General features: G+C 53.1%; 1 protein-coding gene across 1 annotated transcript in view; it reads left to right on the top strand.

Moving 5' to 3' along the window:
• The window catches only part of GALNT16 (polypeptide N-acetylgalactosaminyltransferase 16), a 78,259-nt gene that overhangs the window by 44,330 nt on the left and 8,986 nt on the right, over window positions 1–24,943 (top strand). The window contains exons 2-9 of the mRNA XM_081829750.1: window positions 8,535–8,692; window positions 12,009–12,107; window positions 13,022–13,089; window positions 13,873–13,938; window positions 16,238–16,359; window positions 18,590–18,677; window positions 20,077–20,161; window positions 20,463–20,667. Of these exons, the coding sequence (XP_081685876.1) occupies window positions 8,535–8,692; window positions 12,009–12,107; window positions 13,022–13,089; window positions 13,873–13,938; window positions 16,238–16,359; window positions 18,590–18,677; window positions 20,077–20,161; window positions 20,463–20,667 (891 nt within the window). The remainder of the gene's footprint in view (window positions 1–8,534; window positions 8,693–12,008; window positions 12,108–13,021; window positions 13,090–13,872; window positions 13,939–16,237; window positions 16,360–18,589; window positions 18,678–20,076; window positions 20,162–20,462; window positions 20,668–24,943) is intronic.

Raw genomic sequence — 24,943 nt, 5'->3', positions numbered from 1 at the left:
CTTCCCCTCCTGCTACCTTCTTCTTCTTCTTCTTCTTTTTTTTTTCTTAACATATATTGCATTATTTGTTTCAGAGGTACAGATCTGAGAGTCAACAGTCTTGCACAATTCACAGCGCTTACCAGGCTGCTGACACTCTTGAAATAGTCGTACTGGAGGTGTTCTATGTAGTACATGGCCCATAATTGCTTTTATTTTTCCAGTTAATATCAAGTTCAATAGACTGAATATGAAGCACCGGGAATGACACTGACACATTACACCTGTGTGATCTGCACCGTATGTGGGCTGGGAGGGTGTTCGTGGGAGCCTGGGGAGCCCTGAGGTGGCCCTGTCTCAGCTGTTCTTTCTGCTCACTTCCTTTCTCTCGGCCGCAGAGCGTGGCAATGTTGTTGGGAGGGTTGGTACCTTCAAGCAGACAAGAACCTGAACAGGAATTGGCTTTGTCCCCCTTTTCTGTGACTGCAGCTGCAGGTCGTCGGGACCCTGAGGACGTGCCTGGCTGGGAAGACCAAGGAGGGCCCGGACTGACCCAAGGAAATTTGGTTATGTGCTGTTTTCGTCTAATACAAACTCTTATTCTTTTCATTTTTTCCACGTCCTTTCTAGCCAAAACAGAGAAGCGTTTCCATGCCCATGTCAAGCCAAGAGATGACAGCACTGGGCAAGTCTGCCTCTGAACCATGAGCTGATGCTCTGAACCCTGAGCCTAGTGGGGAGGCAGCCTCCAGCCTGCACTTGTCAGGGCCTGGTTGTGTTCTGGGCACCAGAGGCCAGCTTGTTTTGGAGCTGAGAGACTCAGAACTGGAAGGCAGTGCCAAGCCCATCTGTGCCTAGGAGTAGTCTGAAGACATACAGAGAAAGCTTTGTGCTTAAGCCCTGTAGCCAGACAGCCTCAATTCCAGGCCCAGCCCAGCCACTCAGCAGCTCTGTGACCTTGGCATGTTATTTTATCTCCCTGGGTCTCAGTTTCCACCTCTGTAAAAGCAGGCTCAGAGGAGCACCCATTTGGCAGGACTACTTGAAGCTGGAAATAAGCACCTTGCATAGCACCCAGCTCATAGCAGGCCCTCAGGGAGCAGTCAGCATCCGCTCATTACTGCAAGAGAGGCCTCCTTGTTCCTTACACTCTGCAGCAGCTATGACGGGGGCGGGGGGTACGGCAGGGTTTGGTACTCTTCGCAAACCCAGGAATGCTCTACTCAAGCTGATACGCAAGTGGAAACTGAGCTATCCCACCGCACGTCCCTAGCTTTGCCCACCTTCAGAATCCCTCCGCCCCTGGATGACCTCTGGGCCAAGCAGAGTGTGGAAAATGGGACCTGGGGAGCTTGATTGGACCTGAAATCTCCCTGAACCTGAACAGAGACCATCTGGGGAACGCACTCCCCCTCTTTCTTGATGAGACCACTGGTGTCATAAAGCTGTGTGGTCATCAGCACCCCTGGAGAAACCAGGTTGTGGTGGCAAATCTAACCAGAAGCCCAAGGTGGGCTTTCCCAGGTGGCCCTTACCCTGTGCTCCTTGGTATGTAATTGAACTAGAGCACCCAGGGCATGTGGGCATGTGTTGCAAGGTGGTGATTTCTATAGTAACAACGAAGGCTCCAGCTGAGTTCCAGTTGGCTCTGCTGATGGTGAAGCCGTACAGAGGCCAAAACCCAGACTCACCCTGAGGCTCCTTGGGAAGGGGGTCAGGGGAGATGGCCTCCAAGGTCCCTTCTAGTCCTTGGTCCTGTGATTTCCCCAGCTCACTGTCCTGCATCTATATAAAGCGGCAGCTCAGCCTTGCTAGCGCACTGGAACACCTGGAGAGCTTTAAGAACTCCTGATACTAGTCTCCCACCTCCAGAGATTCTGATTGAATCGGTCTTGGGTAGGGCCTGGACATCAGGATTTTTAAAATATTCCAATTCTTCGGATTCTAATGTGCAGCCAAGGTGGAGAACGACTGGTAAAAAGGCAGGCGAGCTAATAATAATTAATAATTAATAATTTATGTGCCAGATAGTGTGCTAAGCATGTTATTTACATCGTGTCCTTTAATCCTCACAACAATCCCCATTTTCTAGCTGAAGAAGCATGCTCAGAAAGGGTAAGTGACTTCCCAAGGCCAGAGAGCAGTAAACACCTGCATTCTATCCCCCCAGATTTCAAAGGCCTGGCTGGTAACCCTTACATAACTGTTTTGGAGGCCATGTGAAAGGGGAACTGGGGACATGTCTGGGGCAGGCCCCTGAGGGACCCTTGATACCCTAGGCGAGGTTTCCTGTACCCAAGCTGAGGTCCCCAGCCCTGTGCCACCCCCAGCGTCTCGTCTGGTTGGATAGGAGCGCGGGTAGGCCAGGCGTGGTTGGCTCCTTCCCCAGAACCCAGTGGCTTGCGGGGAGGCCCAGTGGGACCCGCCTTTTCATTCGGGAGAGGTGGAACCTGACACCTTGCACTCAGAGCTGGTTAATCATGTGCTCCGTTTCCCAGCCTTCCTGAAGAATGGCAGTCTTTCAACTTTGGATGCCGCCTAAGATGAGACTTTGTTCCCAGGGGAGTGGGGAGTGGTTGGGAAGCACATTTTGTTCACCAGGTGGTTGGGGTTTAAGGCAGACTCAGAAAAAAGTCAGGAGCCATCCATAAAATAGGACCAGGGCCTTTTTATTTGCAGTCTCATTGAACTTGAGTGAAAGGCCAGCGCAGCAGGTACCTGTTTTACTGGCAGTAAAAGGAAATTAGGCAGCAGTTATTTAAAAGGAGTTTGAGTTGTTTAAATCTACAATTTAGAGGTGCATGTATGTTTTAAAAGAAAGTTTACAGGGCTTGGGGATTTGGGTTGAACTGTTTTTGATAAAAAATGATGTGGAAAATATTTTCCTTTCTTATTTCAAACCTTCCCCTTTGCTGTTTGCTTCCTAAATTTAGCAGTCAAGGAGAAGTAAGCAAATCTAGCTGGGAAAAAAAAAAAAATTGAAGCCAGGCAGGCAAGATTCAAAGTTTAACTGAAGTGATGGACAGAAAATACAACTCTCTAAGATGAGAAATAATTCTTCCCGTTTTATAGAGCAGAGTCATTATTTCAGTTTAAACAATTTCAGATGTGATTGACCTTGTTGGATGTGGAAGTGCTGGAATGGGCATTTCCCCAAAGGACAGACCGGGGAGGAGACCATCCTCTAACCACCTAACCCTCAGCCAAGAGCTTTTGGAGGAGGCTGGAGGGCTGTGGGAGGCCCAGCAGGCTGTCACTCACCATCTCCCAGCCCTCCTTCCTTGTCAGGGCAACTCAAGGGACTCTTATGTTGTGGTCCAGATGGACCCCTGCCCCGATCCCCAAGCCTGACCACAGCCCTGCCTGCTGGGAAGGCAGAGAATGCCCCACCTGACTGTAGGCTCAAGTCACTGGGCCAGATGCCAGGGACCAGCCTGGTCCACTGCCACCAAACTCTGTCATTTCCATTCATGGCTCGTTTTTTGGTGTTTGTTTTTGATTTTGTTTCTTACTTTTTTAAAAAGATTTTTATTTATTTATTTGAGAGAGAGCGCGTGCACTTGAGCGAGAGAGCACAAGCAGGGGGAGCAGCAGAGGCAGAGGGAGAAGCAGACTCCGCGGAGCAGGGAGCCCAACGCGGGGCTCAACCCTAGGACCCTGGGATCATGACCTGAGCCGAAGGCAGATTCTTAACCGACTGAGCCACCCAGGCACATCTCTTTCTTACTTTTGGAGAATGGTTTTCTATTCACTGGAATGACTGAAGGACTGACATCTCTGAATTTTGGGTTATTAGAGAGGATAGTCAACTCAAACTAGTTTAAGCAAAAAAAAAAAAAGAGGACAGATAGGTAGTAGATAAGACAGGTAGGTAGGTAGGAAGGTAGATAGGCAGATAGATAGACAGATACAAAAAAAACCCAAGATGAATTGGGATCAGATATGACTAGCTCCAGGGATCCCCAAATAATATCACTATAGCTCTTTCTTTCTGTCTCTTGGCTCTGATTGTTTCTTCTTCATTCTCCAGACAAAATTTCTCCATGTAATAGGCAAGAGGACTTGCCTCCCAGGTTTATGGGACATGACAAAAAGAGCTCATCTTATAGAAAGTTCTCAGAGTGGATTCTGATTGGCCCAGATTGAGTCGATTGCTTCACCAATCTCTATGATAGATCAGCCTAGCCTGGGCCTTGTGCCCACCCCTGTGGGGGTGATCAAGGCGTTGATGGGACAGGAGGACAGTGTTTAACAGTCCTGCCAAGAGATATGAGTGGGAAGGAAATCCCCAAGGTAAGCAGAAACTACCCTGCCACCAACTTGGTCCACCTCAGTTCCAAGTAATGTGTTAGCCAAGTACGCATATGTGGGAGGGGAGATGAGTGGGGTCATGACAGCTCATCACTCGCATATTCATTAGCCGTTGATTTTGAATCCTACCAACAGGCACTGTTCCGGGTTTTGGGATCCAGCATTAAACAAAACAGACCATCCCTTCCCTAGTGACTCTTATATTCTTGTGGGGAGAAGCAGTCAGAAAGATAAAATAACTAAGCAAAATACACATAGAAAGAACATCAGATGACACTTCCATCAGCTAGAAGGAAATTTAGAACAAGGCAGGAGGATAGGGAATGAGGGGCTGGGGTCATAGGGTTATAGGTGTGGGGGGTGGGTGCGGTTAGGGAAGGCTCACAGAAGTGAGGTTTGAGCAGAGCCTTGCAGAGGGGTGAGGGAGGGAGCCATGCAGACATCTGGAAGAGCCTTCCAGGAAGGAGAAGGAACAGAGGGGTTGAGGGGAAGGGTGCTGGCAGGCTCAAGGAACACTAGGAGGCTAGTGTGGCCAGAACAGAGCCAGGGAGGGGGCAACAGCAGAACCCGAGCCCATGAGGTAACTGGGCCCCCACCCATAGAGTGTCCTGGGCCACTGTGAGCTCTGTCAGGAGAGCAAAAGCCACAGAAGGTCATGTGATATGTCAGAGCATTCCCTTTTGTTAGCTGTGGTTTTCTCCCCTGTTGATTATAGGTAAGTTGAGAGCAGGGACATTATTTAGGTATTCATTCATTCGTTCATTCACTCGTTCATTCCTTTATTCAGCAGACATCCACTCAGTACCTACTACGTGCTGGGTGCTGGGAGCCTGAAGGTGGGGATCTCACCATCTAGTGGAAAAGAAAGAGAAGTAAAGCACAGACGTCGGTGCCATGTGATCTGTGAATTCCACAAGCAGCTCCAAGTGCCCTCATCCCCTCCAGAAAGGGCAGCAGTACGAGTCCCATATAGTGGCTCCAACTGGCTCCAAGCCCAGGATCTCAGATCTCCCAGGCTGATCCAGATATAGCTCCTCATGGTCCTACAGCCTCGAGCCAAAGGATGCATTTACCCCTCGCCAGTGTGCTTAGTAAGCGGTGTGGGTGGGGAAACAGGGCAGAAGGGGAAGAGCATTCACTGGTCCCCAGTCTGTGGCGCATGCACCCTGTCTGGACTCCTGTTCCAGCTAGGCTTGGGGTGGGATGGGCTTCCACGGCCAGTTCTCCAGCTACCCATGATCTGAGGTTGAGGGTGAGGGTTTCTTCGTGAACTTCCGTGGCCAGGTCTGGCATAGGATGGGGGAGCCGCGAGGGGTGATCTAGGTTCCTAGATTTCTCTTCTGGGGTCCATACTGCTTTTGCTTATTTCCATCTTCCCAGCCTCTTGCACAGTGCCTGCACGTACGAGACTTGCAGGAAATATTTGTTGATTTAGCACTAGTGGTGAGCCCGTAGGACACCGCTGTGGATGTGCAGGGCCGTGGTCTCGGTCAGGCTGAGGAGCATCGGGGAAGACATCACAGATGACCCCTGCATGTGTTATTGGGAGGACCAGGAGGTCAGCACTGCCCACCTCTGCAACCAGCCATGCAGGAGAAGCATGTGGTGGTCTTCAGGGACAAATTCGTTTTGAGGTGTTGAGTTAGCGGTACCGATGGGCCATTCGAAGGCCTGAAAGTCTCAAGATCAAAGAACAGGGCCAAAGGGAAAGGAGGGGTCGAGAGCTGTGAGGAAATATGAGCTGCAGTGCAGGCATATGAACTAGTGAGATACCAGGTAGAAGATGTCTGGGTCGGGACGGGGTGAGGCCAGGGAGGCGCTGGGCAGAGAGGAAGTTAAAGCCCTACAGAGATCACATCCTACCCTTCCTTAGTGTCCCCTCCACTTGGCTGACTTGGGACCAACTGATGTTTCGGCTCCAGGCCCCAGATATGCTGGGTCAACATGGAAGCAGGGCTAAGACCCCAGGGAGGGAACAGGGACTGGGACTCCACAGCACCCTTCTTCACGAGGTGGCTCACAAGTGAAGGGTCTAGCCTTGGAGGACAGCTAGAGCACCCTCGGAGGCTATGGTCTGCGGGAGGGAGCAGCAGACGCTTCTGAACAGCATCTTTGAGGATGTCTAGCTCATCCTAGTGAGCTTCGCTAGTGAACGGAACTTCTCTAGTGAACCTTGGCCTGAGCCCTTGGTCTTCCAAAACATTCTCTAGAGCCCTGAGGAAGCTTTGCCTGAGGCGCAGGAAGCCTGCAGGCTGGAGATGGGGGAAGAGTCTCCTGAGCATTCCTTCCCTCTGGCACTAGGGAGTGCTCTGTGGAGCTCTGCGGAATGACTGGGTGGCTGGATGAAAGAGTGAGTGAACTCAAGCATTCTTGAACAACTGAATGAATGATCAGATAGGCCTTGGAACTTGGCAGAGGGGTGTCCCAGTGCCTGGTAGATGCACTGCTCTCAATCCATGTTTCTTGGGTGATGGGTGAGTGTGGGATGAGGACTCAGAGGTTTCCTGAGCCCACAGAGTGGCCAGAAGCCCTAAATAAATAAACACGGTTATTTCCCACAGTTGACTTGCAGGATAATTAAGTGGCATACTCTCCCTTTGGGAGCTTCTGCAGTTTTTCTTTTCTTTTATCTCAGATATCAATAGAAGCTGCTTCCCATTTCTCTGACCTGGGCTGGGAGGAATTGGGGGGGAAGAGTTAGCGCCCGTCCTTCTCCCAGGTGGGAAGGACACAGAGAACTTCTCCTGCTCACTCTCCAAGATGGACGGCTTGGGTCCTTCTAGCAATCCAGGGTTCAGGTCAAAACAGCCTTCCTCTCCCTCTCCCTCTCTCCTTCCTTCCCTCCTTCTGTCTTTCCTGAAATGTATTTCCAGCCCATGGGGGCTCTGCCACATCTGTCCAGCCCTTGTCATGGCACCAACCCCGAATATCAATCACAGTGTGGCCGCCGCAGCCGTGACCACCATCCTGAGCACCTGTGTGTAGCTGGGCCCGGTGGACACGAGGAGACCTCCCTCACCAGCTCTGACCTCGGGGAGCTCAGGGGCTGGCTCCTAGGACAGGATGCACCCGGAGGCTGGAACCCGACAGAGTGGCATCCCTGAAGGAGATACTCACCCCCTGGAGCCTTCCACATTCCTGCTGGCGAGGTCCGGGGCTAGGCTTTCATGGAGGCCCTGGGCCACTGTGGATGTCCCCCAGCATCACCCAACACCTTGGTCTCCTCTCCCCCACGTCCAGCTACCTTCCAGGGACCATCCCTCTGGGGCTAGCCTTTGATGGAGTCCTCGTGCAGAGTTCTGTGTCTGGATAATCCTCGCCCACCTTCCCGCTGCCTCTGGCGGCCCACAGCTCCAGCCCAGGCTGCTGGGCAGGTGGGAGGGCTGCAGTCAGGATGCGCTCACCGTTGATGATATTTCAAGGCACTCTGGGGGAATATCCAGCCAGCAGTTTGGTTCAAATAATGAGATGTCAGGATCCATCTATCTCTCCATTCATCTCAGATGTGTCCTTCCCCAGGGTCTTTCATGGGGGGACTTTGGGACTACAGAGTGGGGTGTGGCTAAGAGGAGAGAGGCTGGGCCATGGCCTGTGTGATCCATCACTCCTCCGGGGAGCCAGGAGCTCTGACGTGGGGCTATTTCAGCAGCAAGTGCCAGTCCCTGAGAAGATGCACCATTGTCTGCATTTGGGTGTTCTGGCAGCTCTGGCACGAGCCTGAAGGGCCTACTTGTCCTCACAGGTAGTTCTCTGGACAGCAGCTCGTCCAAGCCCCGGGTGTTTTACTGCATGCCTAGTCCAGGGTCAGGCCCAAGTTTATCCCTAGGACACTGTAGCTTGCTTGGCGACCTCCAGCTTGGCTGGTGGTCCCCTCAGGACACCTCATCTCGGGGGTCACCTTCTCCAAATCCAGCAAAGAGCACTGGGCAAGAGAATGACTTTCCGGGTCAGAACAACCAGTTTGAATCCAGAAACTGTGACTCATTAGCTCTGACCTTGGGCTTTAAAAAAAAAAAAAAGCCTTCATTTTTTAAGAGCAGTTTGGGTACTGTTTTTTTAACTTCTTGAGCCTCGGTTTCCTTATCCGTACAAGGGGGGGAAGTACCGATCTCCTGCTCACAGAGTTGGGATGAAGTACGGACGAGGTAAGGCAGCTGGCTCCTGCCGGCGGGATCAGGGCTCACCCCACAGTGGCGGCTTTATCCTCCCGCCTGCGACCCCTCTGATGCTGACCTTTGGCTCAGGTGACAGGAACACCCTCCAGAGGCTTCGATGAGAAGGCGTACCTGGCAGCCAAGCAGCTGAAGGCCGGAGAGGACCCTTACAGGCAGCATGCCTTCAACCAGCTGGAGAGTGACAAGCTGAGCCCAGACCGAGCCATCCGGGACACACGCCATTACAGGTACAGCATCCATGGGGCCGTGGAGGGCAGGGCCGGCCCCTGCCAGCAGTCCCCGGGACTGAAGGAATGAGAAGGGTCGCCTCAGACTCCATCTGGTTGTTGAGAGCCTCACACCCTCACCCTCAGTTGTTCTCTTGCCTCCTCTGTTTCATTGACCTCCGGAGGGCCTGAGACGGCCAAGGAGACTCAGCGGGCGCCGGGGAGGCCCCTCAGCACCTCAGTCTGGAGTCCCAGTGAGAGGGGGCTGCCAGGGGACCACAGGGAGGCCGGAGGGGGTGGGCGAGCCTGCTGATGGTGGCTAAGGTGAAGAGGGGCCACCAACCCGGCCCGCACTGTGCAAGGGATTCTCGTCTTCCTGCCCCGCTGCCCCCGCTTCCTCAGCAGTTCCCAGAAATGCTCCCCAGCCTTGCTCTTGGCTCTCCCAGTGGGGTAGGTGGGAGAGGCCCCAGAGCAGGACCAAGGACACCTTCCATGATGATCCCCACTCCGACTGCACTCGGTATAAGTGACCGACCTTGGGCAAGCCATCAATGCCCCCTCCTTGGTTCAGGCTCTTGATGTGTCCTGTCTGGATTATAGTTGCCACCTCCAGTCCCCCCTTCCTGCCCTCACCTATGGGAATAGTCTGAGGTCCTTACCCTGAAGTGCAAGCCACCCCTCCTGGCCCTGAACCAATGTTCCTTTTTGCCTAGCACTTAATGCTCCCGCAGTCCTATGCCCTTCTGTCCCCCCGCCCTTGTCTATGCACATACTGTTTCCCTCGCCTGAACCCCACCCCCCACCCGTACCTTCACAATTCCCCTCAGTGTCCTCTCCTCCGGGGAAGGTTCCTTGCCAACCCAGGCTGGTCTGGGGACTTCGTCTGTGCTCCGTGCTGACAGGGCAGGAGGGGCTCTTGGAGCAGACTCACCCATGTGCCTGCGTTTCTGAGGGACCCACATGGGCTGTGTTGGTCCAGCTGTGTTCCTAGCACCAGGCTGGTCCTGGTCTAAGGGTAGGTGGGGATGATGCAGGTCAAGATTGCTTTTCCTTCTGAAGCAGCTACTCCACAGCACAAAAGGTATGTGCGAGATAAGGGTGCAGAAAGGGACATGCTTCTAGCACTTTCCATGTCACTCATGGAGGTGAGCCTGAAATCCGGTGGGCTTGGCCGCCTGTCAAGAGGAGATGGACATGGAGTCGGGGGAGCCCCAGACTGTCCTCACTGTCTTGGAACCCCAGCATTGCCAGTACGACGATAATCCTGCTACTCGGAAAAGCCTCCCCACAGGTCCACTGGCCAGCTCAGATCTCACAAGTTCTTTCTCAGTCAATGCTGGTGCAGAGTCCACCTGCACTGTGGGGCCTACAAGGCTATGTCCACACAACTCTGTTTGGAGACCTTTCCTGGCAACCCCGGCTACGGCCAACCTTGACCCCAAGGCGTAGAGGTCCTATGGATCCAAATCTCTGAACTGATCCAGGGTTAGCCTGGATCACCTCTGCCCTCACTCCCACTAAGCCCCCCTCCTAGCTTCTCAGGTGCTCACTGAAGAACTTAAAGGAGGAGTTTCTCTTGGGGAGACACAGGTCTTGAAACGAGACTCTTCGAGTGTGAGGCAGGGGTGGTTTGGTGAGGCCAGCCTCCCTTCCTGCCCCCGTGTTGCTACCAGCCCTCCCAGAAGCCTGAGGTGGATCAGGGTGTGTGTGTGTGTGTGCGCGCGCGCGTAGATTGGAGCCTCCTCGTCCAGCCCTCAATCTGGGGAGCCCCCTCAAGGGGAACAAAGAGACCAGGCAAGACAGACCTACTAGCAACACAAAGAAAACCCCACCAGCCCCAAACCTGAAACACAGGCCTGGGTCAAACCTCTTCAAAGGCTCTTGGCTCCTGAGAGCCGGATAAATCGCCATCATCATGGTTGTAAATCCCAGAGAAATGCAGAGTGGAGAGAGTTGGAGGGGGCGGGTTGGGGGGAGGTCAAGTCTACCCTCCAGATGGGGTATGGGTAGGTAGGCCACTTTCAGGTGGAGAATGGGCATCACTATCCAGATTCTCTCCTTCCTGGGCACCAGATGGTTGGGGTTCCCTGTCAGGACATGGGTCCCTGGAGGTCAGTGCTGGGGGGCCGGGAACCCAGGAGGCAGCTGCTTCTCCCAGCATTCCCCCCGTCCCAGCAGGCCAAGCCCACTCCCACGCCCAAATCTGCATGCCTCCGGGAGGATGCACTTGGGAAGCCTGGCTTCTGGGGGGGGGGGCAGAGGTGAATTTCCCTACCCCTCCACCCCTCCTACTCCCTACATCGCCTGTCAGGGAGAATGATTCTAAAGCCTCTCAGGATTCCTCCCATGGGGGTCCCAGGCTGGTGGGACTCCTGCCTTTCTGACCCCATCTGCTCTGCAGGGCAGGAAATGGGCCTGGGAATCCGGCTGTAAGACGCTGTCTGGGCGTGAGTGCTGGAATGAGAAAACAGACCCTGCTGGAATAGTCAGAGAGCAATTGTAATAAAGAAGATTGCCATGAAAACCAGCTGCCTTCCCGCCGGCCCCAGGAGCACGAATAAAAGCACCAGCAGAAGCGACAGGGATGGAGGCTGGCAGGAATGGATTGTTTTAATTCCCTTTCCTGAGGAGGGGGAAGCCAATGGCTGAAAATGTGGTGTGAGCCGGAGAAGGGGGAGGGAGCGGGGTGGCAGGCACTGCTCGTGGTCTTCTCGGGGCTTCTGTGTGCTCCAGGGGGAGGCCAGGGCCCCCAGAGGAGACAGGCTGCTCCCCCACCCCGGGTCACCAGCCAGCTGTCCAGGCTGGGCAGCGAGAGGGAGGGAGTCACAGGACGATAGCAGAAGGGCGATTCCTCTCCAGATCCTCCAAATGTCGTGAACCGGGAGAAGAGAAAGAAACTACAGGGTGCTGTAGCTGTAGCTGAACAGAGGCTGGTCTCCCCGTCTCCCCCATTTTGTCTCTCCAGCAGGCAGGGAGCTCCGTCTGTTGGCCCAGGGCTGGGTCCCCGGGGCCTGGAGCGGTGCCCACACAGGCACAATGGTCAGAACCCTTCTGAACACTTCAGTGGTGGGGGTTCTGAGGGCTCTAGGTCTTCGGTAAAGATGACCAGGCCGGGGAAAGTGCCCCAACCTGTGGCTTCCCTCTTAGGGCTCCAGGCCGGATGGGCTGAGTGGGGTGGAGTGCGGGCTTGGAGGGCAGCCCCGCCCCCTGGCTTCAGGCTTGCCTTCCCTGTCCCACAGAGGTATTCCTGGGAGCAGCAGGCTGGACAGAGAGAAGCCTCAAGCCTGTCCTAAGGATGCTCCCACGCTGCCCTCTGACCCCTGTGCTCCATTCGCAGTTGCCCGTCTCTTTCCTACTCTGCGGACCTGCCGGCCACCAGCGTCATCATCACCTTCCACAATGAGGCCCGCTCCACCCTCCTGCGCACTGTGAAGAGGTGAGCCCCATCTCAGGACCCTCGCCTCAATGGTGCTGCTCCCCGAGGCCTCGGGAAGATCTGCCAAGCCCCCGGCAGGAGTGCACATTGAGACAGGGTGCGGGGCCAGATGGTGTGAAGAGGTCAGCCACTGGCAGGTGGAGTCCTGTCCTTCCGAGAAGCTGGAGCTGGTAAATCAGGGTCAGAGAGACCCCAGCAATCTAGTTATTGGGATGCACAAACACAAGGTCCGGTCCCCAGGACAAAGGCAGATATTCAAGGGTCAGGAGCCAAGGGAGTCAGGGATGGACATGAAGCCTCAGGTGGCTGGCCGTTAGCCCAGTAGGTGCCATCCAACAATTCATAGGGAGGTGCCCCTCTGTCCTCCTTAGCTTGGCCCTGCGGTCAAGTTTAACTCCTACTCACCCCATTTCTTTAACGGGGATAGGATTTGGAGTATTCCAGGGATTAAAGAAACTTGGGGTTCCTTTCCCAGGGAGCAGAGGAAGAGGAAGGATGGTGGGAAGGAAAGCAGGCCGGCAGTTCCGGGCCTAGCTGGGTGGTGTCCCGTTCCCCCCCGCACCCCCCCACCGCTCCCGGCCCTGGCAGAACTTGTTAAGCCTAAGCAGTCAGAGCAGCTACAGGTCCTGTCTTGACAACAAAACTGGGGCAGTTCCCACAACCCATCTGGCCCAGGTCCCGGGTGCCTGCAGGTCCAGGCAGCAGGGTCAGCCAGGTCCTTGGAAGAGCCTAAGGACGATACTGCTCCTCAGCCACTCATCAGGGCCCGGGAGTTTTGCAAGGAGCTGCTCGTGGCTAGTGTGCTGGCCCCTGAGCTGGGTGGTGGGGGAGTCCTGGGGCAGGGAGAGGTAAATGGACGGTGACCCCTAAATCCAGGCTCCTCTGTCTCCATCACTATGTCCCCATCACTCCAGTGTCCTGAACCGAACTCCAGCCAGCCTGATCCAGGAGATCATCTTAGTGGATGACTTCAGTTCAGATCGTAAGTTTCTACCTCCTGTTATTTGCACCCTTCCAAACTCTCATTTCCCCAGAGCGTGGAGGCAAGCACTCCCAGGGCCGTGCTGGATATCACGTGCTGACCCCTCCCCCTCAATTGGGATCTTTTTTTTTTTTTTTTAAGATTTTATTTATTTGACAGAGAGACTGTGAGAGAGCACAAGCAGGGGGAACAGTTGAGGGAGAGGGAGAAGCAGGTTCCCTGCGGAGCAGGGAGCCCGATGCGGGGCTGATCCCAGGACCCTGGGATCATGACCTGAGCCGAAGGCAGACGCTCAACCGTCTGAGCCACCCAGGTGCCCCAACCGGATCTTTAGTCTTCTAGGTGCCCTCCCTGACTCTGTTCCCAGGTGCCAAGGAAGGGGGAAGAGTGGTGTTGTTTTGATGGGACACCAGTGAGATGACATTTTTTAAAAACAGAAGCAACATCAGCAGCATCCTTTGTTCTTACAAGTGCCGAATGCTGAGGATTGTCCCTTCAGTGTGGCCGCGCTGGTGTTGACCTGGCTACCCGGTGTGACCTGCTGGTGCTCTCTGGCGCCCCCTGGGGGCAATGCCATAAGTATTCCTCAGTCTGGCCTGGGAGTGAGGCACAGGGCAATCCTTTGGCCATTAGAGATGACCATGCTCCTGTGTACCTCCCCACCCCCATCCCTTTCCCTGGACCTACTGTGAGACATCTTCTGGGCGGTTCCAGGGGCGACCAAACCCCTTGTGGTCTGACGCCCATATCTGAATGAGCTTGCTTCCTTCCCTTCACCTTCAGCTGAAGACTGTCTGCTCCTGACCAGGATCCCCAAGGTCAAGTGCCTGCGCAATGATCGGCGGGAAGGTAAGTTCTTGGATCCTGGGTGCCACTGCAGACCTATTTTGGTCTAGACCTCTGCACCTCCCCATTCCCTTTTGGCACCATGTCACACTAAGCCAGCATGCGCCTACTGCGTTCCTGGTGGCCAGGACCAAGGGGTGTGGAAAGACCCTTCTGCTATCCCGGGTCAGCCTCTGCCACGGCATGACTGTAGGCAGGTCGCTCTACTTCTGGCTGCCTGGGCTGTCTCTTCTGAGAAGTGGAGTTAGTAATAGTCCCCTTTCTGCCTTGCATGGCTATTGTAAGGATTAAATGAGATAAACTATGTGGAAATGCTCCAAGAAAACCAAAGGACATTATTTTTTTTAAAGATTTTATTTATTTATTTGACAGAGAGAGAGAAAGAGCAAGCAGGGGGAGTGACAGGCAGAGGGAGAGGGAGAAGCAGGCTCCCTGCCAAGCAGGGAGCCCGATGCGGGGCTCGATCCCAGGATGCTGGGATCACGACCTGAGCCGAAGGCAGATGCTTAACCGACCGAGCCACCTAGGCACCCTGGGGCATTATAAAGCAGATGTCACCTCACTTCCAATCGAGAGGTGTTTCGGAGCATCAGCCACGCAGCTAGGATTGTACATGGCACTCTAGGAAGCACAAAACAAGTATGAAACTTGGTCCCTGCCCTCGGAGAGCTTATTGTAAGGCCAAGGAGTCAGGACCCACCGCAGGCACAGACTGGTCATGGTGATGTGGGGGCAGACCCCAGGAGAGGGACGTGATGGGGGACTAGGCCTTGCCTGGGCGAGGGCACAGCGAAACAGGTGAAGGGAGCAAGCAGGGCAGTCCAGGCTTGCGGACTCAGCACGAGGGCTGGCCCGGCACAGGCGCACCTGTCATACCAACAGCCCTCTCCCTGAGGGCTCTCCTGTAGCAGGCGTCCACTCTGCCCGTGTTCTCACATTCCTTCTTCCTAACAGCCCATCGTCCCCCTTCGCATATAAGGAAAGTGAGGCCCAGGGAGGTTCAGTAATTTGCCCACGGTGATGAGTAGAGGAGCCAGAATTCCAACCTGGAGGAGGGAGGCCACCCTTAACCTCCCTCTCCTCCTCCCTGCCTGGGAGAATCTGAGTCTGGTCAGGAGGGGAAATGGTGGGGTGAGGGTAGATGGCAGAAGACCTTGGAAGCCAGAGAAAGGCATTTAGACTTGATAAGGCAGGTAGTAGGGAGCCACTGAAAGTTTGAGAGAGAGAGAGAGATGTGAGGGGCATAATTAAGAAAGACCAGTCAGACCAAGGAGACCTGCTCACTGGCATGGAAGAGGCCAGAGAGAAATGAAATTTCTCCCAAGCACTGGGTTGTAGGTACCTTTAGGCCCAGGAATATAATGTTTCCTGGGATTTGCCCAACACGGGTACAAACCTTCAGTACTTGCTACCTACCGGTGGAGTGCAAGGATGGGACAGATGGATTTTTGCACAGATGGGTGTATAGTCAGATGGATGGAGGCAGGGTACAGGGCAGAGGTATGGCCAGGGAAATCTCTCCAAGGAGCAACTGTATGCTGAGCTCTTAGAGCGAGGCCCCTCCATCTCCACAGCTCACAGGACACCAGTGGCTGTTCTCTCAGTAGTCCCAGCTGGGCCTCCTCTCTCCCCAGGAGCTGCCAAAAGCGAGGCCATTCTTTGACAGCTGGTGAGCCATCAGCAAGACTGTTTGGGGTGGGGGTCGAAGCAGAGCAGAATCTAGCACGTGTCGGCCTCCTAGACACCGGGCACTCTCCCCGGCAGGTGGGGATTGTTTTCTCTCTGAGTCTTTTAGATGAGAAAACCCAGGCTCAGAGAGGTTAAATAACATGCTTAAGGTACGTGAAGGGTCTGGCATACTAACTCCAGACTGTCTAAGTCTAGAAGATTCTCACGAGGTCACCTCTCACGAGGTCACACATGATGATGCAGCTGAAGGGGACGGCTTAGAGATCCCGGCGGGTAGGGAGGAAAGGGTTTTGGTTTCTGGTTTTCTTTTGGTACCAAAACACACTCGAATGCATATTCCATTCACTAACACCTGACTGTTCATCGGTGTGTCCCCAGAGCCCAGAAGAGTATCTGGTACACAGAGAGCACTCAGAGAATGAGCCTGGAGTAATGATGGTTGCTGAGTGGATGAGAGAAAAGAGAGGGAGGGAGGGAGGAAATAATCAAATACAAAGTAAAGCGCAATCACAGTAACTCAGAGGAAGCCTTGAGAGCCCTGAGACTTTTGAGGGATGGCGGGGAAGCAAACTGGCCCCGTCCCAGTATCAACCCCTGTCCACTCTCATGGCAGGCTTGATCCGGTCCCGCGTTCGTGGGGCAGATGTGGCCACAGCTGCCGTGCTCACCTTTCTGGACAGCCACTGTGAAGTGAACACCGAGTGGCTGCAGCCCATGCTGCAGCGGGTCAAGGAGGTGAGTCCCTCTGTCCCTGGGGGAGCTCTGTCCCTTGGGATGTGCCCACCATGTTCTTGGCATGAGGGCGCGTGAACAGTCATTGACGTTGGATAGGCAGAGTAGGAGCCTAAATGGTCTGCTTCCACCTGAGTGACATCATGTTAATGAGCTTTCTCCTCTGAAAATGGGGTAGCTGTAGTATTTGTCTCACGGGGTTGTTGTGAGAATTCATGTGGATGTGAGCTTGGGTGAGCTGTAAAGCTCCTACTACGAATGGTGGTGAGGTTTTGCTCCCGGGGGAGGCGGGTCCTGTGCAGGGGCGGGGTGCAGCTTGGGGTCAAGGCTGGGAAGCCTGAGAAGGAGGAAGGGGGGGTGTGTCCTTGTCAAGGACAGATGAGGACAGGGGGTCCCTAGCATGTGCCTGCGTTTCACTAGAAGGGGGAGGGTAGGACAGGTGGAGGGAAGGATGAGGTAATCACGGATCAACCATAAAAAGACAAATAACCCAACTTAAAAATGGGCAAAGGATTTGGATGAACATTTCTTCAAGACAAATACACAAATGGCCAACAAGCACAGGAAAAGATCCTCAACATTTTTAAGCCTTGAGGGAAATGCAAGTCAAAACCACAGTCAGATACCACTTGATACCTACAGGATGGCTGTGACCAAAGGATGGACAGTGACAAGGGCTGGTGAGGGTGTGGAGAAGTGGGAGCCTTTTCACTCATGGCTGGTGAGAATGTAACATGGGGCAGCTGCTTTGGAAAACAGTCCTGCAGTTCCTCAAAAGCTTAAACACGGAGTTACCTGATGACCCTTCCACTGCTGGGTATATACCCAAGAGAAATGGAAACACACTCCACACAAAAACTTGCACTGCGGTTTTCGGGGCAGCATCATTCAGAATAGCCAAAATGTGGAAAGAGCCCAGATGTCTGTCAAGATAGCCATACAACAAAGTACTAGTCAGCCATAAAAAGGAATGGAGTACTGATAACGTGCAACGGTGTGGATGAAAACGTTTCCCTAAGTGAAAGAAGCCGGTCACAAAAGGCCACGTGTTCTATGATTCCACTGATACGAGATGTCCAGAATAAAACAAAGCCATAGAAACAGAAAGGAGATGAGTGGTTGTCAGGGCCTGGAGGGAGAGAGGATGGGGAGTGACCGCTAACAGGTACAGGGTTTCTTGTTGGGGTGATGAAAATGTTCTGGAATTAGATAGGGGTGATGGGTGCACAGTCTTGTGAATATATTGTAAGCCAAATTTGTACACTTTAAAATCGTGAATTTTATCGCATGTCAGTTACGGCTGATGAAATTGCTATAAAAATGTGAATTATATCTCAGAACAAAAAAGTGTATAAAAAGGCAAAGGCAAGGCCCCCACAGAGCTCTCTGGGAAACCATGGGTGGTCTCACCTGCTCTGGTCCTGAGAGGGGGTGTGAACCGAGGGGCAGAGCTGGGCTCCAAGTTGCAGACAAGAGGATTTTGAGGGTCAGCACAGAGTGTGGGGAGAGAAGAGGCTCTGGTCTGGGTCCCTCTGTGGAGGGAGAGGAAAGAGAGGGCTGATGGCCATTGATAGTTTTGCATAGCGTGAATGACATAAGCCACCCCACCCCCGAATCTTTAGTAAAATTGACATTACCCACCAATGTTTTGGAGGTGGATTTGTGCCTAGGAGGGTGAAGGGAGTAATGCATCTGACCTTGAAGCGGATGTGGCATGAAAGAGTGACAGCCAGGTTGCGTAGGGATGGCGGAGTCCCTGCCCTCACGCTGCTGGCGGTCCAGTTGGGAAGACTCAGCCCGAACATGTACAAAGGTGGATGACGATTAATAAAACAACAGTTCAAACCAGCAACAGATGAGCCACCTCAGACAGCATATGATTCAGTGCCCCAGGAATTGTCTGGACTGTAACTGTGAGAGCAGCTTAAAAGAGGAAGAAATCCTCAGCCTGTAGCAATCCGGCAGGGCTTCACTGAGGAGGTGCGATCCCAGCAGGGCTAAGCATGATGTGAAAGGAAGAGGCTGGGAGAGCACTGTGCCCATGGGACCCAGGTGGGATCTTCCAGGAGCCTGGCTATGGGGCTGCAGGACAGCTCCCAAGAACCTGCCGCATCCTGCAGAAAGGGCTGAGTGCCCCGTGGCTCGGAGAGAACTTCTGCCCACAGTCCAGGCAGCTGGGCCTTTCTTCACAGAGTCCTTGGCCTCACACCATCTCTCGTTCCCTCCCCTCCAGGACCACACCCGTGTGGTGAGCCCCATCATCGATGTCATCAGTCTGGATAACTTTGCCTACCTTGCTGCATCTGCTGATCTTCGTGGAGGTGGGTCCATCTCCCAGAGGAGGGGCTGTAGACTTGAAAGGGGCAGGGGAGGGCAGTCTCAAGCCTTGGTTTGGTGCTCTTCTGCCCAGCTGTGCCAGAGCGTCTCACACCACCAGAAAATGGAAAGCTCTGGGGTTGGGGACAAAGCCCTCTGGCCCAATCAGTGACAGAGCCCAGCTAGTCTTGTGTCTTCCCCTCCGAGGCACAAGCCCTGACACATCCTTCCCCAAAGGCTGCCAGCCCAGGGACCATGCCCACAGTCCTGGCAGAAAGGCATGATGGGACAGTGTCATGCATGAATTCCTGATACGTACACCTGCAGGTGGTCTGGACCCGGGCTGTCTAATGCAGTAACTATGGGCCGCATACGGCTATTGAGCTCTTAAAATGTGACCAACCTGGATTGAGATGTGCCGTAGGTGGAAAATACACACCAGGTTTCAAAGTCTTATTATGAAAGAATGTAAAATATCTCATCAGTAGTTTTTTATATTGATTACATGTTGAAATAATAACATTTTGGGTATTTTGCATTAAAATATATTCAAATTAATTTCATATGTTCTTTTTGATATGGCTACTAGAAAAATTTACATATGTAGCTTGCATTTCTGCCTTGCATCATATTTCTTTTGGACAGCTCTGGTTTAGACTTTTTAGCTGTGTTGTCCAATATAATAGCCATATTTGGCTATTTATATTTAAATTACAATTAAATAAAATTCAAATTCACTTCCTAACTTGTACTAGCCACATTTCAAGTGCTCAATAACCCCATGTGGCTAGTGCCTACCATATTGGACAGTCAGTACAGATATAGAACATTTCCATCATTACAGAAAGTTCTATTGGACAGGCTGCACTAGGGAATCTGTTGCTAGGAGCTAGTGGGCAGAGTGGTTTTCCTTTTTGGGGCCCAGACTTCCAAAAATTGGAAACAGCTATTACTTAGATCTTGGAGTTGAGTGGGGTTCTGAAGGGAGCCAGGCATTTCTCCTTTGGGAAATCACCTCAGGGCCTTTGCACTTGCTGTTCCCCCAGCCTGGAATTCCATTTCCCCAGATATCTGCATGGATCAGTCCTTCATTCAGGTCAAATGTGACCTCTTTAGAGAGCCTTTCCTGACTACCCTTACTAGAATAGTACGAACACCTCTCTTTTCTTTATTTTTCTTTTTAACACTTTTCACCTTTGACTAGCAGATTGTTTTATTGATTTATTTTTGTAGTCTCTGTCCTACCCAGTAGATCAATGAGGGCAGGGACCCGTCTCGTTCTGAGTGAAGGAATGACTGCATGAATTGCCCAGGGCCCTCTGCGAGCTGGGCTCTGATCAAGGGAGACTGAGGGCTGCAGCAGCTCTGCCCTGAGCTCCGTCCTCACCCCACTCTGTCCCTTAGGATTTGACTGGAGCCTGCATTTCAAGTGGGAGCAGATCCCTCTTGAGCAGAAGATTGCCCGGACCGACCCCACCAAGCCCATAAGGTCAGTGCTGCCGTGGGCTCTGCAGAGACCCCTTCCTTCCCTGGGTCAGGGGGCCTGGGAGGCTGCTGGGGGGGGGCTGTTTCGGTTGCTGGTGCTCCTTAGGGAGCACTGTCTAAGTGCTGACTCTGTTCTGGGCCCCAGGGACAGAGAATACAGAGGTCAGGGAGTTGCTGGATGTCCTGCCCCTATGACTCTGCAAGCGGGGGATTCTGGGGCAAATAACCTGGGGTTCTGGGGCCATCTAGAAGGGTTCCCAGCTTCTCCAGCTCATGCACTGCCTCTTTCCTCTCCTTGCTCCCAGGACTCCTGTCATAGCTGGAGGAATCTTTGTGATCGACAAGTCCTGGTTTAACCACTTGGGAAAGTATGATGCCCAGATGGACATCTGGGGCGGAGAGAATTTTGGTAAGTTGGAAATGACAATAACGGTAACAACAATAATAGATAACCCTGCTCGAGCGCATTCTATGCATAAGGCCCTGTTCTACACATGTATGCATTTGTTTAATCCTCACAACTCTCTGAGGTAAGTACTATTATATCTCCATTTTACAGATAAAGAAACTGAGGCACAGAGAGGTTAAGTAATTGGTCCAGAGCCACACAGCTAGTAAACAAAGATTTAGGTGGTCAGGGGGAGCCTGTGGTCACATGGCTAGATATGTGTGTGGAAGGACATACAGACTGTAACCGGGGCTGCAGCTTTAACTACCACAGCTGATTCTCTTCCAGAAAAGCCAGGGGTGGGGGGTGCAGCGGAGTTTGGTGGTTAAATGTAAGAATGGGGGCAAATGGCCTGGGTGCCAATCCTGGCCCTACCACCTACAAGCTGTTTGGCCCTGGACAAGTTGAAGCCTCCCGAAGCCTCCATTTCCGCAAGGGGCTGGTACCAAATAAGAGATGAGTTAAAACACGTGGCATGCTGCTGGTGGCCATTATCATTACTGACGGGGCTGGGGGAGCCCTCTAGCTCCAGCAGGAAAGGGAAGAGCCCAGCGAGCTCCCAGGGTCATCAGCGAGGTTCGGTTAGATAAAGGCCTGCTACAGTGGATCAGCCGACATGGGTAATATAAGGGGCTTTACTAAAGAGACCGTCCACACGGTGTGGGCGAGATACAGGGAGCCGCAGGGACAGCGCAGTCCTGGGCTGGCTGGTGACTGCTGTGAGGTGTGGCCACCCCTAGGTCTGAGAGACGGGGAGGGAGTGCTCCCTGACAGGAGCTGTGGTCTTGGGGCACCTGCAGCCAGCCCACAGCACCCCGGCAGAGGGTGTCGGGGAATAAATACCCACCCTCGCTCTCCCCTCTCTCTGCTCTGACGGAGCCTGCCAGCCCGCAGGAAGGAAGCCAACAGTGCAGCGCACACGGCGAGGAGCAGGGCGAAGGATGGGGAGCGATCCGGGGGTCTGCAGGGCGAAGGATGGGGAGCGATCCGGGGGTCTCCTGTTCTTTGCAGAGCCCTTTGTTTCCTTCTTCATCCTCACCACGTTTCTTGCAAAGTAAATACGGCTAGTGGTATCTCACCCGTTTGACAGGTGGGAAAACTGAGGTGGACGCTGCCCTCCAGATTTCAATCAGGAAGCTCCACATCTGACAGGTGTGCGTAGTGCCCCAACCAGAGCCACTTCAGTGTTGTGAGGTGTGATCAAAGCAAATTCTGTGTTTCTGAGAGGTGAGGGGCAGGCCTTTCTTCTCTCTCCCTGATTGGGACACAGATGAGCAGTGGGGCTTGGTTTTTTTTTTTTCTTAAAGATTTTATTTGTTTATTTGAGAGAGACAGAGATAGCAACAGAGATAGCAAGAGAGCATGAGTGGGGAGGAGAGGGGGAAGCAGTCTCCCCGCTGAGCAGGGAGCCTGATGCAGGGGCTCAATCCCAGGACCCTGGGATCATGACCTGAGCTGAGGGCAGATGCTTAACCCCTTAACCGACTGAGCCACCCAGGCACCCCAGCAGTGGGGCTTATAATAGGTCTGATCCTAACTCAAAACCAACTGGGGTGGAAACAGGCGTGGAATGTTCTCCCCTTTATAACTTACTCTTGGAAACCATTTGCAGACAGGCATTTGAAGAAGTAAATTCTGGGAACCGAGTGCACTGACCCTTCCGTTCTGACCTTTCGCATATTCTGGGCCCAAGTGACCTCCTGTGTGCCCTCAGTTTCAGCCTGAAGGGAGCTTTGGCAAAGCGGGCTTCCTGTACAGACTCAGAGGACTGGGAAACGAATGGTCTCTCCTGCATCCAGGAGCTTTTTTCTTTTTTTTTTTTTTACAGCTGGTGATTGACAGAGAAACAAGTAAATGATCAAATGGCTAACTTCAAATTCTGCCTGAGGCGAGGGCTCAGTGGTTGGGGAACTTGAAAGGTGAACCACAGAGTGTTTCTGGGAAGGGTTTTGTTTCTTAGAAGAAAGTCAAAGAAATGTCTAGGCTAGCCATGGTGCTCGACATTCAGCTGCTGGGAGCAGTTTTGAGCCAGGAGAGCTCTGTTGCTGGTGGGTTTGGGCCTTTCATTTCATTCTTTTGTTGAAGGAAGGAAGATGCCTAAACTGAGACTCATTCCTGTATCCCCTCAGAGAGCCCCAGAGGCCACTATAAGTGGAGGTGGCCAATGTGAAAACCTTGGGATTCCCATTAGAGGTCCTTTTAAAAGGTAGTCAGATCATGTCGGTCCTCTGCTCACGACCCTGCAGGGACTCTGTCACATCACTGAGAGCAGAGCCCACAGTCTTCACGCCATCTGCCCTCCCCTCATGGCACACCCCCAGCTCTGCGCCTATCTCCTGCCTTTCCCACCCGGCCTCACTCCACCCCGCAGCCGCCTCCACCAGGCCTCCTTGCGGTCCCAGAACTTGCCACCCACTCCAGCCTCTACGTCTTTGTCCTTGCCGATCCTTCTGCCTGAAATGCTTCTCCCCCAAAAGCCACATGACTTGCTTCCTCCCCTCCTTCAGGTCTGAGCTCAGGTGTCCCCTTTTGCTGGAGAACTTCCCAATCAGATTAAAACTGTAGCCCACCCCAGCTCCACTGGCGCTCTTCAGCCCCCTCCTGCTTTGTCTGTCTCCATTGCACTTAATACCATCGGATAGACTACGCATTTCACTCATCTTCTTGTCTACTTACATCTTTGTTCCTTACTTTAGTGAGTTCCCGTCACCTACCCATGAGTGTGTAAGGATTCTAGAACAGTGCATGACACATAATTAACAGGTGCCCAATAAAATTTTGCTGAATGAACTAAGGAGTCTGATTCAAACAGTGCAGCTTGCTGGACAAAATATGAACTTGACATTATAATTCTGCAAGAGTATTTCGGTGATCTTGGAGAGGTTAACATGTTTGAGCTTCCCAGTCCTGATTAAAAACAGGGGGACGGGGCACCTGGCTGGCTCAGTTGGTAAAGCATGCGACTCTTGACCTCAGGGTCATGAGTTCGAGCCCCATGTTAGGCATGGAGCCTACTTAAAAAGAATAAATAATTTCTTAAAAATTGAAACAAACAAAACATGAGGATGATAATACCTGCTTCACATGCTTGCTGTGAGAATTAGACCTGGGTTATAGAGCATGGCACATGGTAAGGGCTCAGTAAATGGGTGACAGTTACTGCTCGTGACCGTGTTGTGGGTAATGCCAAGAACAGTATGGACAGGGCAGGCTGGTGGGATGAAGTGACTTATTAGCGTAACCAAGTTAGTCTGGTAGAAATGGAACCAGAATGCAGCTCTTCTGTCCCCCCAGGTCTGCCCCTAGTTCTAAATCTCACTTGCTGACCCAGCTGCAGAGCTCTTCCCAGGAGAAGGGACACAAGCCTGGCAGTGTGCAGGCCGACCTAGGGAAGCCCATCAGCATGGCCAGCCCCGCTATGGCATGCGTCCAGCCCTGGCCCCTGGCCCACGTCTGGAAGCTGTCTGCTGCACACAGGCTGGACAGAGGCGGGCGTTAGTCACTGGGGGTGGGGGGTGGGCCCCGACGAGCTGCGCCAGGTGAGGACCCCCAGGCCTGGCCAGGGACCACGAGTGTCTGTACAGCCAGCTGGGGAGTGGGATGAGGGACCGAGGCTGGGAACTCATGAGAAAATGGTCTTTTTTTTTTTTTTTAATTAAAAACAAAACAAAACAAACAAACAAACAAAAAACAAGGGTTGTGTATTTTCTGGGACAGGAAGGAGGTGTTTTAATGTCACAGGGTGTCTGTCCAACGGTAGGGTTCATACGAAAGGGTAATCAGAAGAGATTATGAGAGGGTCAGCAAGCCCCCACGGTGGGTCCTTGGCAGAAGTGACAATCGTTGAGTGGAGAACAGAGCGGGCAGTTTGTGATGGCCCCCTCTAGGAAGCAGAATGGCTACTTGCATCTCCCTGCCCTAAGAGGGACCACAGTCCCTCACAGTCCTACAGAAGCTCATTCAGCATCCCCACCACTAACTATCAAAAGGAAGCGTGTCTCAAGAGGGCCAGTGGTAGCCTGTAAATGGAGACCCCCTGTGCCAAGAGGGAGGTCTGGAGCCAGAAAGACACCAGCTGGAGCGGCCCGTGGCCTGGTTGGTGGCTGGTATTCCAGCCTCGTGGATGCCCAGAGCCGACTGATGAGCAAATGCATTCTTCCTTAGCAATGTCTGGATGGGGCTTTCTAGTCGGAGGCTGGAAATGATGCTGCGTTTGATTCAGTTTTCCTTCTCCTCATGGTCTTGGTGTTGCTTCAATGCTTTCCCCACTGCTCTTCCAGGGCTCAGATGCAGGCAGTGTGTAAGGGGTTGGCAATGGAGGGTATGTGTGTGTGGGGG

This window comes from Leptonychotes weddellii, chromosome 9 (assembly GCF_054177405.1).
Source record: "Leptonychotes weddellii isolate Sample4059 chromosome 9, ASM5417740v2, whole genome shotgun sequence".
In the NCBI taxonomy this organism is placed as follows: domain Eukaryota; kingdom Metazoa; phylum Chordata; class Mammalia; order Carnivora; family Phocidae; genus Leptonychotes; species Leptonychotes weddellii.
Note: the sequence above shows the minus strand (reverse complement) of the source record. Positions and strands in the feature narration are given on the sequence as shown.